A 12443-nucleotide genomic window follows, 5' to 3' on the forward strand; every position below is an offset into this window, starting at 1 on the left:
TGCTTCCATGTAGCAATGCCCCTATGTCCAGTTTCTCCTCTTCCCCAGCCTAACATTTTAAACTTTCTCGTGGTGCCTACAGTTGCAGCAGTTATAGCTCCACTTGGATTTTAAAAAGCAATGTATCTCTGGATGAGGTCCGTGGGATGGAAATTTTGAGATGAGAAGGAACGTTGAACCTTCTGGTGGAAAGGAGACCTGGTTCTGGGCTGGAAAAGAATGCAGGACAGGTGAGGAGAGGTCAGATTTTCTTTCCAACGGGAAGTTTACCTCAGACCCATCTTTACTCATTAGATACCTTGTTTTCTTTATGTATATATAATGAACTGCACAAAATCAGCTCACTAGGATAAAACTTGACCTTCTTGAATATGGATCCTCTCCTGTTGAAGATTTAATTATTTTGGGAAAACTGTTCTAAGCCAATTTCAAGAGGGGAGACCTTAACATTTCATTCTCCAAAAGAGGCAGCAAATAATGTTTATGAATACAATAAACATATCTCAAAAAAAGAATGATACAACTTTTATTTTCCATGGATTTTAAAGATATTTTTACTACATACTTTATGTATTTTTATGAGATTATATTTTTTCATCTGTATGAAGTTCATCCTTACACAATTTTAAGGTGATATGTTTGGTAGTGTATCTATCATCTTTAAAAAGTTTAGAGTTTTTGGAATGTACAGTATATGAGGTAAAATCAAGATTACATTAAAAATTGTTTCTCCTCTGCACTCATTTTGCAGTGAGGCTCAAATGGCAAGTACACTATTAAATGACATTTACTATCAAAAATAGGAGTTCCTTTGAGATACTATGAAAAACATAAGCCACTGTAACTGCCACAGTGGCACATTTTACCATTTTAGACATTCAACTATATAGAAATCTCTTGGCTATTACACTCAAACTCATTTGTACTGCCAAATGTGGCACTTTTAAGAAGTTTCTAGAAAACAATCACTGTTTTGGGGGAAGTTATCAGCCTACATATAAGAGATTAAATTTAAATAAAATGTAAACATCCAGTATTTTATAGTGACAGATCATTCTTACCACTTGGGAAGGCCAAGTTTATCCGTTTCTTTTTTGAACAAAAGTTAATGTTTTTTTCTACAGCACAGATCATTTGACATAAAACAATTACAATACATGCCCATTCTAATAGAAGAAATTCTTCAGAGATCTTCAAAGCACAAAACATATGTCCTTTTTTTCAAAGACTGACAGAAGTGCTTAGTAATCACTAAAATGCTAACCTCAGCAACTAAAAATTAGTGATTCACTATCCTAAAATTCAAATAATAAATTAAAAAGGCTAGTTACAAGTGTTTTACAGATAACAGATGTGATAAAACAAGAATTTTAGATAATTTCATTACAAACTGTATTATTACTGGCAGTCATGGACATCTACGCAAGATGTACAATGTGATACTTGACAAGATTCAGTCTGATCATCCAATAACTCACAAATGCAAGCTCACAAAACATTAATGAATTATGTAATTGCAAAGTGCTCTAATGCAACATTAACCACATGCAATCAACACCTGGAACAGTATCCAAACAGACATTACATTAAACATTAGTTTTTCAAGAAAGAAAGCAGCTTGAAGTTTACTGGTGCAAATTAATTTTGTCTTCAGATTTGGTGCCCCAAACAAAAAGGTTAGGTTTGATTATGAATTCTGATGGTGATGGCAGTAGTATGGGAGAAGCAGCAAAACTTACGGGAGTTCTTCAAAATTAGCCTATACCAGATAGATGGAGTGAGAGTGTGTGTGTGTGTGTGTATATATTATATATATATATTTATACACTTGGTATATATAAAGCCATATGTACGTGCATGTCCTTATACACACACATATAGTTCAAAGGCTCAAAAATAAAATAAGTCTGAAATTCAGAATTGATTATGAATTACTTTTAAAAAGTTATCTAAAAGCCCTCTGTTCTTTTCCATGTTTTCAAGACCTGAAGATATGTTTCTGAGTAAACATTAAAATATTTTTAGGCCAAGTAAACTGTCTGTGCTTTCAAGTGACTTATCTGTGAATTCATGAATATATACTTGTAACGAAGAACTCCACATTTATCAAACAAGAAGCTTTTTTCCATGTATATTCTTTCATCCAGTTTTTGTCTGCTAAGCCCCTCCAGTTATTCATCATAATCCCACTTACCAAATTAAGACAAATGAGGAGGTAGAAATATAGCACTAGATTGCTTTCACAGCATCATCATACTTTAACATTTTTATATAGCATGTTAGTGTGATTTTTAACCATTCTGAATTTTTCACTAGGTAATACTCTTTAGAACAAACAGATCAGGATGTCACTGTTACACTCATGCCGACTGGTCAAAATATCAATTATATATTGTATTGTTGCCTCTCAGAAATTTTGTTTCACAAGAAGGCATGTCAAAAAAAGAAAAAAGGCAAGAAAGAAAAAAAAAAAGAGCCCCAACCAAACAAAAAGCCAAAAATTGCTATTTCTGTGGCTTGCATTCTAATAAGGTGCCAGCCTCTACCTAGCAATATAAAGCATTAAAAATGGCCAAAATGATGTACTAGAGTCTCAATGCCAGTGCTAAATGCCACTGTTCTTGTAAAAGCAATACAGAAATAATTTTAGTACATGACAAAATAAAATGTAATATTAAAAATAAAGTTATATTTTCACTTGATTACAAAGTACTGAATGATAAAGGCAATCAAAATGGAAAAGAACGCAAAGAGCGCAAGGATGACGGCGGCGCATTGCTCGTCGCTCAGCGCCCGCCCGGCCCTCGTGCTTTCCACAGTGTCTCTGCTGGCGCTGGCTGGTGGCTCTGTCCTCTGAGAGATGACGAGCACTGTCGTGCTGTAGGGACCGACGAGGTCCTGATGCCCCGCGGCGTCTTGGCACTGGCGAATGGCACATGCGCGGAAACGATATTCACAGTTCAGCTGAAGGCTTGAATACCGGAATGAAGAGTCGGGACCTCTGTAAATCTGATAGTAAGACATGAGGAAAGGAAGAATTGTATGTGAAGGCTGGGTAGAAAATCTATGTTAAAATCGGCTAGGTTTAGAGTTATTTTTGACATGGAAGCTTGTGAGAGCCACTGCCTGGCTCTTTTAAATGAGATTTTAAAATACCTATATATTAAAGAACTCAACTGTTTGCTGTATAATGGCAGGGGAAATCTGAAGAGTCAAGGTGTGCTATCTCCCCTCACAGAGTTTACAGACCAGCTGAAGAGGAAAGATGTGCCCCCAGAGTAGCTACAGAATAAGCACAATCAGTCCACGGGCATTTCTCTGGTTTCACCAAATGTAAGAAGTCAAACTTGTGTGAAATCATTCCATGAAAAGAGGAACGGTGCCTAATCTTCCTCTCCCATGGAATCTTCGTAAAACTGGTTTTCTGCAATGTTTCAAACAGATGTAATGAATGAAACAATAAATGAAAAAGGAGAGCTTGCTACAGGTGTCTGTGGCAAATTATTTTATAAACTTTAAAATGAGAGGTCACTTAGAACCAAAGACTTAGATCTTAAAACCCAACTCCTCTGCTCAGTCCCCCAGAAGGGCAATAATGAGAATGGAATCCCACAGATTTTCAAGGCAGAGTGTAGTGACTGCAGGGACTGGGCTCTGAGCTCTGCTCTAGCCCTGCACACGCTGTGACGGTGACCGTAGTCAGCCTGGATGGCAATTAGGAGAATGAAGTACACTAATATGTTACGGCGCTTCCTAGCACAGCGCCCAGCACATAGCCAGTGCTCAATAGATGGAAGCTCTCACTTCCAGTACTGAATCCCTTCACTCATTCTCTAACTGAGAAGACCAAGACTCAGAGGTTTCCCAGTTGCGTTTCCCCAGCTAGTTGGTGGGTTACAAGTAAGGTCAAGCAATTTTAGCTGCCTTGTTTGTATCTGTGTTATAAATCTAAATTTTTACATACTGGTTTGTTCCCAAAGGAGCAAGGTAAGATCTTTCCCTCAATTCTGTGTCTCTAGCATATAATAGGTACTTATTAATAAAAGGCCACTATATTAGTACTGACTATGTATATATCAAAATGTATAACGGTGGATACTGAAAAGATATATAAATGAATTTTTATTGAAAAATGAATCTTTAAGAAATGCTGAATATGCCTTAGTCCTGAAGACGCAGATGAGCATTTTAGGGAGTGGGAATGTAGAAATGATTTATGTTTCAGTGATGGTAAAAGGATGAACTTAAGTAAATGAGACCACTGTATTAGAAAGCAGTGTGAAACAATATACATACAATGGGTCAATTTAGTTTTTAAAAGTTAAAAAGTATGTATTTGTCTTATAGGTACAGTGGATGATACTCATTTTTGCCTTTGAAATTTTTTTTACTTTCCATTTGTCTCCAAATGATCATGATAAAATGATTTGGGAAAAAGCCTCAACAATGGCAGGAGGGTGACAGGGGAGGCGATTTGACAGCGAGAAGAGGACCATGTTAATACACTAACTGGAGATTTAGGTCTAATTCCACAGGGGCCACTTTACCGTGTGCTATTTAAACAGTGTTTAAGGAATCCTGATCATAATGTTGAGTGAGGGATTGAGGGAACTGGGCATGACAGGGGCTCTTGGTGATAAAAGCACAAGGTTTCAAGTGAAAGTGTTAGTTGTTCAGTTGTGTCTGACTCTCTGCGACCCCATGGACTGTAACCCGCCAGGCTCCTCTGCCCATGGAATTCTCCAGGCAAGAATATTGGAGTGGGGCAGCCATTCCCTTGTCCAGGGGATCTTCCCCACCCAGGAATTGAACCAAGGTCTCCTGCATTGCAGGCGGACTCTGTACCGGCTGAGTTATCAGGGAAGTGTTTATGGATACTGAAGTGTTTATGATAGTGATAAATGAGGAGGAAGCTGGAGAGGAGAGACTGGGAAGATGATATAAGATCATTTTGTTTAGATGTCGGGAAGATGTCTAAATACAGGTAACTGTAAATACAGGACTTTGCTGAATGTGAACAACCAAGAGTAAGTTCCCCGTGGCAGGCAACGAACACTGAGAGAAACTATGTCCCTGATGACTGCATTAAGCTCCTGGATCAACCTGCCTACCTACAGGGTTCTCTCTAAGAGGATTTATACTTTATATGCCAATTTGAATTAATTTTCCTGGTACTTGTAACATTAATGAGCTTGGACACAAAAACTGTCTCAGGTACAGACTCCCAAATGGGAATTATCTACTTTGAAGGTGGTTCTCCTCTCCCCCAATATTTTTACTTCACCCTATTTTACCACTTGAAATGCTGCTTTGGTTAAAAAGCACTTGCTTTAAAAAATGTATACACTGCTGGGAGGACCAAAAAGCCAGCCGACACTTGACTTTTGATATGAATTTTCCCAAGCAAAAAGTTTTTTTCCTAATGCCCAAAAGGTCAGTTATAATGTGGAGATGAGAGTTACAATGTATGTGAGGGAGGCAAGAGTCAGGGCAAGACTGTAGTTTTAGAGAACTAGGCCAAGCCTTGGTAAAGTGCTACAGAGCCGGAAGTCTGGTCAAAGCCAATGAATGATCAAACAGGGCAGAAAAGGGAAGAAGATAAAGAACTATAAGTGCGGTCCAGGGTCAGAAGTACTGGTTGCTGTCATGCTAATTTGCATTCAGATCCCCCAAACAGGCAACATTACAGGTTAAACAGGTTTTTATAGGCTAGCCTAGAAAGTCAACCACCAACTTAAATAATCCCTTTCTTAAAAACATCAACAGTTTTTACTGCTGTAGAATAAAGACCCACCAAGACCTGGCCTCCTCCACTCCACACTCCATTCTTGAGACTTACTCAAGTCACACTTGAGAGGCCACTAGCCCCCTCAAGAATCCCTTCAGTGATAATCCTTTTGGAAAACATTCTAAAGTTCAGGGGGGAACAATCATTCCTTTTTATAAAGTATGTTTTATCTTTATTATGACCTTTTATTTGTTTGCTTACATAAAATGTCAATTATAGTATTTCTGCTTGCTTGCTAATGTGTAATAAATGGAAAATAAGAACAGTAATATTAATAATGTAGCCTCCTCAATTTCTTCATATGTAGTATTTAATACATGTGTGTTGAATATCAAGTAAAATTTTAAGTAAAACATTAAATTCTACAAATGAGATCAAACTCTTAAAAAATGACCTTCAAACTTTTGGAATATACTTTGTCAATAAATTATAAAATTATATAAACATTTAAGAGATTCAGATGAGCATACGTACATGCATATATATGCTGAAGTTCTAAGGAAATCAGTTTTACAGTATGCTTATAATCTAAAGTAAGAGTGTTGATGGGGATAATTTAGCTTTTAAATTAGAATTAGCACTGCTGTTTCATGTACTGATGTGTTCACATACTACTCAAATGTGGGATCCCTATTTCCTTTAAACATGTAGTGCAATTACATTTTCTTTAGTATTAATTTTATTTCTTCCTTGGAAGGAAACCTGTTTATCTGTAAATTATATTCAAACCCACTTATCATGTCAATTTGCAGATGACTTAATAAAGAAAAACAACCACATTCCAAATTTAATCTGACCCTTTGGGGCCTTCTGTAATTCTGATTAAGAAATTATGCTTCCATATTTAGCAAAACTTGAAAGGAAAAAATTATACCTATATTGAGAAGTAATCTATTATTAATAATTATAACAGCACAAGAGTGAAATAAAACAGATGAATGACTGATTTTTCTACTGGGAAAAGAAAATACAAGGTAAGATACTAAATTGAAAACAACCCAGTTTAAAAGCCCTCCAAAATCAAGAAGTTCAACAGCAAAAAAGGAGAAGCAGATGAAATGCCTAAAGAAATAAGGCTTTTGAGCCGCATAAAGACTTCATTTATAAGTTATAATGAACACTGACAGCTCCTCACTTCATTGGCTATCCACTCTACTAGGAATCCGTCTTTGAAATTTCTTGGCTGGGAGGGTGATACTTCCTCTAGGCTTCCATACTTCAACTCTGCACTCTAACTATGACTATTACCAACACTGTCAAAGCCTCCTCAGTGGTGCCTGTGCATCTGTCCTCATCCTACTCTAGTCACAATGAGCTTGTGTCTGATCATGTGACTGCTCTGGTCACAACCCTCCACTGGCTTCTCATTTCATGTGGAGTAAAAGCTGAAGCGTGGCCTATAACACCCTGCATGACCTCCATGCTGCTCAGAGACCCTCTATGATTAACTCCCTGACCTCATCTATTATTCCTCCCTTTGGTCCCACTGCCCCAGTCACAGTGACTTTCTTCTTGTCCATTAAATTTAACAAGCATGCTCCTGCCTCAGGGCCTTTGCACCTACTGTTCCTGCTTTTTGGAACACTCTTCTCCCAATATTCACTTCCGTGAGTCTCTGCTCACATGTTACCTGCTGTCCTGTATGAAACAGCACTAGTTGTCCCTTGCCCTAGTACTCCTTACCCCTTTTATCCAGCTTTATTTTTTTCTCCATTGTGCTCATAACTATCTAACACTGATACAGTGATGTGTTTATCTGCTTTTAGTATCTCTTTTTTTCTGCTAGAATGTAAGCTGCACGAAGGCAAGGACTTTTTGTTCCGTGCATATCCGAGTTCAATAAAGCCTATCAAATGAATGAATACTCTGTTTAAGTACAGCTCATACCTAAAAGATTTTGAATCCTGATACACTGTGTAGTTACTAATCTTTGGAACACAGTAAGCACTGAGCAAATGTTTCTGAATTAGGAAGATATAGGTTAGTCAAATCTTGTACTGAAACGATGTTAAAGTGAAAAAAGGTAATAACATGTATCTATAGAATTATATTTTGATACATACCTGTTTGAACTCTGAATCTTTTCCCACCATAACCTGGAGACTGTAAATAACTGGATCACCTTTCATTGGCTGTAAACACTCCCATGTAATATCACAAATGTGATCATTTACTTTCTCTATTTTGGGGGCTGTAGAGAATAAATATAAATAAAATCTGTTTGACCTGATTTTTCACTTGGCACATCACACAGACATTTGTTTTAATAAAAATCAACAGACTTTAAAACCTAATTATAAACTTGAAGTAAGCATCAGTGAATTTTTGAAATTTGCTGAGAAATGGTCAATGGCTAACTCTTACTGTTCTGCCAGGCCATACAATCTATAAGCATTACAATGAAGACTGATTAAAAGATCTGTCAAGATAAGTACTGTTTTCACTGAGCTAAAAAGCTACTGGTAGTTCTACAACATCTTTTATGGTACTTCAAAGAGCATAACTAGAACATGAAATTTTATAATTTAAGAAATTTCCTCAGAGAATGAATTGAAAAACACCCCCAACTTCTTGACCACACATATGACTACCTCACTCAGTAGCGTGGTAGAAGGTGTCAAAACCAGCAATCTTCTTAAGGTTACGAGACAACTAAACCAGATGAAGAAACAGAAAAATAACTCCGTGAAATCCATCAACGTAATTTATCAGAAGGAGTATTTAAGAACAATCTTGCTATTATGGGTCCGGTTAACAGATGGTACATTCAAGTATATGATCCAGGACACTGTACTAGAAGTGTTCATGATTTGTCCTCAGAGGGAAAGGAATTTTAGTTTTTTCTTGGCTAAATGCATAAAGCACAATACTTGCCAGAGTCATTTTAAAATAAGAACTCTGCTAAAATTAATCATAAATATATAATACATGCACAAATGTGTGAATGTGTATGTAAATTTGACTTAAAAGTCAAATTAACTGAGTATTTATGTTTTGCTAAACAGATGACCTGACTCTCCCCCTGAAATCCAAATGAATAAAATAGCAATGAATCAAAACAACAAGAACTGTGATTTTTTTTCTTGAAATAACAATAGTGAAAACGGTAAATGGCCCTATTAGAAAGCCAGCCTATCTATTCAATCTAGTACTTTTATGTTTATTTAAAAGATAAGTGACAAAAAACAGCACTGTCTGATTATCAATATGCCAGGTAAAATAGCTTTTATTATTAAGTGAAACTCCCAGTAAGTAGGCTTGTCTAGCTCATTTCCTTTTTATAATTTAAATGTTAGACACATACTAGATGATAAATTTTAACCATACAAAAAGTACAATATGAAAGAGCATTTAAAATTAATTTACTATTAAAGAAAGTAACTTGAGGATGGAGAACTTACCTTTCAGGGCAACTGGGACAGATTTTGGAGTAGTGAAAATATATTCTTGGGAAAGAGGACCTTCCCCTGCTTCATTACAAGCTTGAATACAGAATTTATAGGACGTTGACTCGTTAAGTCTTTGTACTTTGTATGTATGACATGGACCTCTGTATAAGGATACAAACCTAAAATGGAAATGACTCTTATGAAGAATAAACCTTGACTACCTTAGGAAAATGTTTAAAAACCACTAAAAAACAACAGTTCAGACATTATTTAGGAGCAGTAAGTTACTCCTAGAATTTAATGCCACAATGGTTTGTCACTCAATAAATCCTTATTTTTCATCAGGTGAAAATCACAGAATTAGTTAATTTCCAAATTTGCCATAGTTTCCTGAAAATTTATTGCAAAATTTCATATCCAATCACAGTAACTGTTTCTTTTCAGGCTTCTGGTATAGCTTTGCTTCTGACTGCTGTTTTTTTAATGTATACATCTTAAAAGATACTCAGAACATCACAATTTTCATTATCAATTATTTCTAACTAGAGTTACAGGCATACAGTTTGTCACATAAAAAAGATAATTCCCTTTCCTAAGCCTCTTGATGAAAGTGAAAGAGGAGAGTGAAAAGGTTGGCTTGAAGCTCAACGTTCAGAAAACGAAGATCATGGCATCCGGTCCCATCACTTCATGGGAAATAGATGGGAAAACAGTGGAAACAGTGTCAGACTTTATTTTGGGGGGCTCCAAAATCACTGCAGATGCTGATTGTAGCCATGAAATTAAAAGACACTTACTCCTTGGAAGGAAAGTTATGACCAACCTAATTAGCATATTAAAAAGCAGAGACATTACTTTGCCAACCAAGGTCCGTCTAGTCAAGGCTATGGTTTTTCCCGTGGTCATGTATGGATGTGAGAATTGGACTGTGAAGAAAGCTGATCGCCGAAGAATTGATGCTTTTGAACTGTGGTGCTGGAGAAGACTCTTGAGAGTCCCTTGGACTGCAAGGAGATCCAACCAGTCCATTCTAAAGGAGATCAATCCTGGGTGTTCATTGGAAGGACTGATGCTAAAGCTGAAACTGCAATACTTTGGCCACCTCATGCGATGAGTTGCCTCACTGGAAAAGACTCTGATGCTGGGAGGGACTGGGGGCAGGAGGAGAAGGGGACGACAGAGAATGAGATGGCTGGATGGTATAACCGACTCTGTGGACATGAGTTTGAGTGAACTCCGGGAGTTGGTGATGGACAGGGAGGCCTGGCGTGCTGTGATTCATGGGGTCGCAAAGAGTCGGACACGACTGAGCGACTGAACTGAACTGAGGCATAATTTTAATTGATTTGGTGAGGTTTTCTTAATATCTGTAACAGTATGAGATATTGTATATAATTTCCCATAAATTGTCCACTTGAACTGTTCAATGGAAAGCTTAGTTGTCATATATGTCATACATGTACTGAATGTTCTCCAAAGTTTTAATTGGCTGTTTTAAAAATTTTGGGAAATTGAGGAATGAATAATGAATACTCAGGTAGTTCTAATAGTCTGAAAATTGTAGTTAGTTTAAAATGAAGGAATACTTAATGATTGTTAGTAACACTGTTTCCAAGAAGTAGCAATTGGATAAGCCTTGCCTTTTGAATCTCCATTTTTTTTTTTTAAACTGAGAGGATTAAAAAAACCAGTGGCAAAGCCACTGTTGTAAAAAGCTGAACCATGATAAAAAACCTGTGGTCAGGGAATAGATGAGGCAGCATTCCGACATGATCCCACAACAAATGTGAAGAGTTGTGAAAAATCAAAGGAAAGTAACTAAAGATATTAAATTGATTTATGAAATTTATGTGGTAAATTTACAATATCATAAAACACTTTAATTTCTTTATTTTCCACAAAGACCATCAGCCATACCCTATACCCTGCAATAGTTCTCTAGATGCCAGCTAAACATTAATCATGCTTAAAGTTCTACAATAGAATATAGACTAATATCATCTATACTTCAGAGAATCTTTGTTCTATTACTTTTCAACCAAATACCAATTAAATTTGTTTCCAGTAAATCTTGCATGACCCTAAATGTAAATTAATTCACCTAACAATAACAACATATATTAAAGATAAATGGCTATACCAAAAACGTGCAGCAAGGCAAAAAGCTTCCTTCCAGACATAAGGTTACAGAGAGCACACAAAATCCTGCCAGGAGCAAAGGCTAACATTCAGAGAGGCACAGATTTCAGGAAACAATCAATCAATACTATTTGCTCTGTGTAATGCTTGAAAGAGGAGAGTGAAAAATTTGGCTTGAAGCTCAACATTCAGAAAATGAAGATCATGGCATCTGGTCCCATCACTTCATGGGAAATAGATGGAAAAACAGTGGAAACAGTGTCAGAGTTTATTTTTTTGGGCTCCAAAATCACTGCAGATGCTGACTGCAGCCAGGAAATTAAAAGACGCTTACTTCTTAGAAGGAAAGTTATGACCAACCTAGATAGCATATTAAAAAGCAGAGACATTACTTTGCCAACCAAGGTCCGTCTAGTCAAGGCTATGGTTTTTCCCGTGGTCATGTATGGATGAGAGAGTTGGACTGTGAAGAAAGCTGATCGCCGAAGAATTGATGCTTTTGAACTGTGGTGCTGGAGAAGACTCTTGAGAGTCCCTTGGACTGCAGGGAGATCCAACCAGTCCATTCCAAAGGAGATCAATCCTGGGTGTTCATTGGAAGGACTGATGCTAAAGCTGAAACTCCAATACTTTGGCCACCTCATGAGACGAGTTGACTCACTGGAAGAGTCTGATGCTGGGAGGGATTGGGGGTGGGAGGAGATGGGGACGACGGAGAATGAGATGGCTGGATGGCATCACCGACTCGATGGACATGAGTTTGAGTGAACTCCGGGAGTTGGTGGTGGACAGGGAGGCCTGGCGTGCTGTGATTCATGGGGTCGCAGAGAGTCGGAAACGACTGGGCGACTGAACTGAATGCTCTTATGATTGATACAGGATATTTAATTCCGTATGCTACTTTAAATGTGTAATTATTTCTGATAGAGAGTACTGATATACAAGTACCTTGAGTATTCCATTACTGAATATTTGGCTGACATACAAACCAAATGCAAAAAAACAAAGTAACCTTGGGAAAAACTGTCACTAGTACTCTGAATCTATCAGACATACAATTTTACTTCTAACAAATTGAGTGAAACATAAAAAACAAACAATTCTTAAAAGATTAAAGTAACAACTGA

The 12443-nt window shown here is 37.1% G+C and overlaps 1 protein-coding gene across 5 annotated transcripts in view; it reads right to left on the reverse strand.

Moving 5' to 3' along the window:
* Nucleotides 1-503: 503 nt before the first annotated feature.
* Nucleotides 504-12443, reverse strand: part of FNDC3A (fibronectin type III domain containing 3A) — a 117978-nt gene continuing 106038 nt past the window's right edge. For all 5 annotated transcript variants that reach the window (XM_055426108.2, XM_055426110.2, XM_055426107.2 and 2 more), the window contains 3 exons: nucleotides 9190-9356; nucleotides 7852-7979; nucleotides 504-3009 (listed from right to left, as the gene is read on the reverse strand). In XM_055426108.2, the coding sequence (XP_055282083.2) occupies nucleotides 2695-3009; nucleotides 7852-7979; nucleotides 9190-9356 (610 nt within the window). In that variant the 3' untranslated portion in view covers nucleotides 504-2694. The remainder of the gene's footprint in view (nucleotides 3010-7851; nucleotides 7980-9189; nucleotides 9357-12443) is intronic.

Source organism: Moschus berezovskii, chromosome 13 (assembly GCF_049115385.1).
Source record: "Moschus berezovskii isolate FMDL1 chromosome 13, NW_MosBer_1.0, whole genome shotgun sequence".
Classification (NCBI taxonomy): Eukaryota; Metazoa; Chordata; class Mammalia; order Artiodactyla; family Moschidae; genus Moschus; species Moschus berezovskii.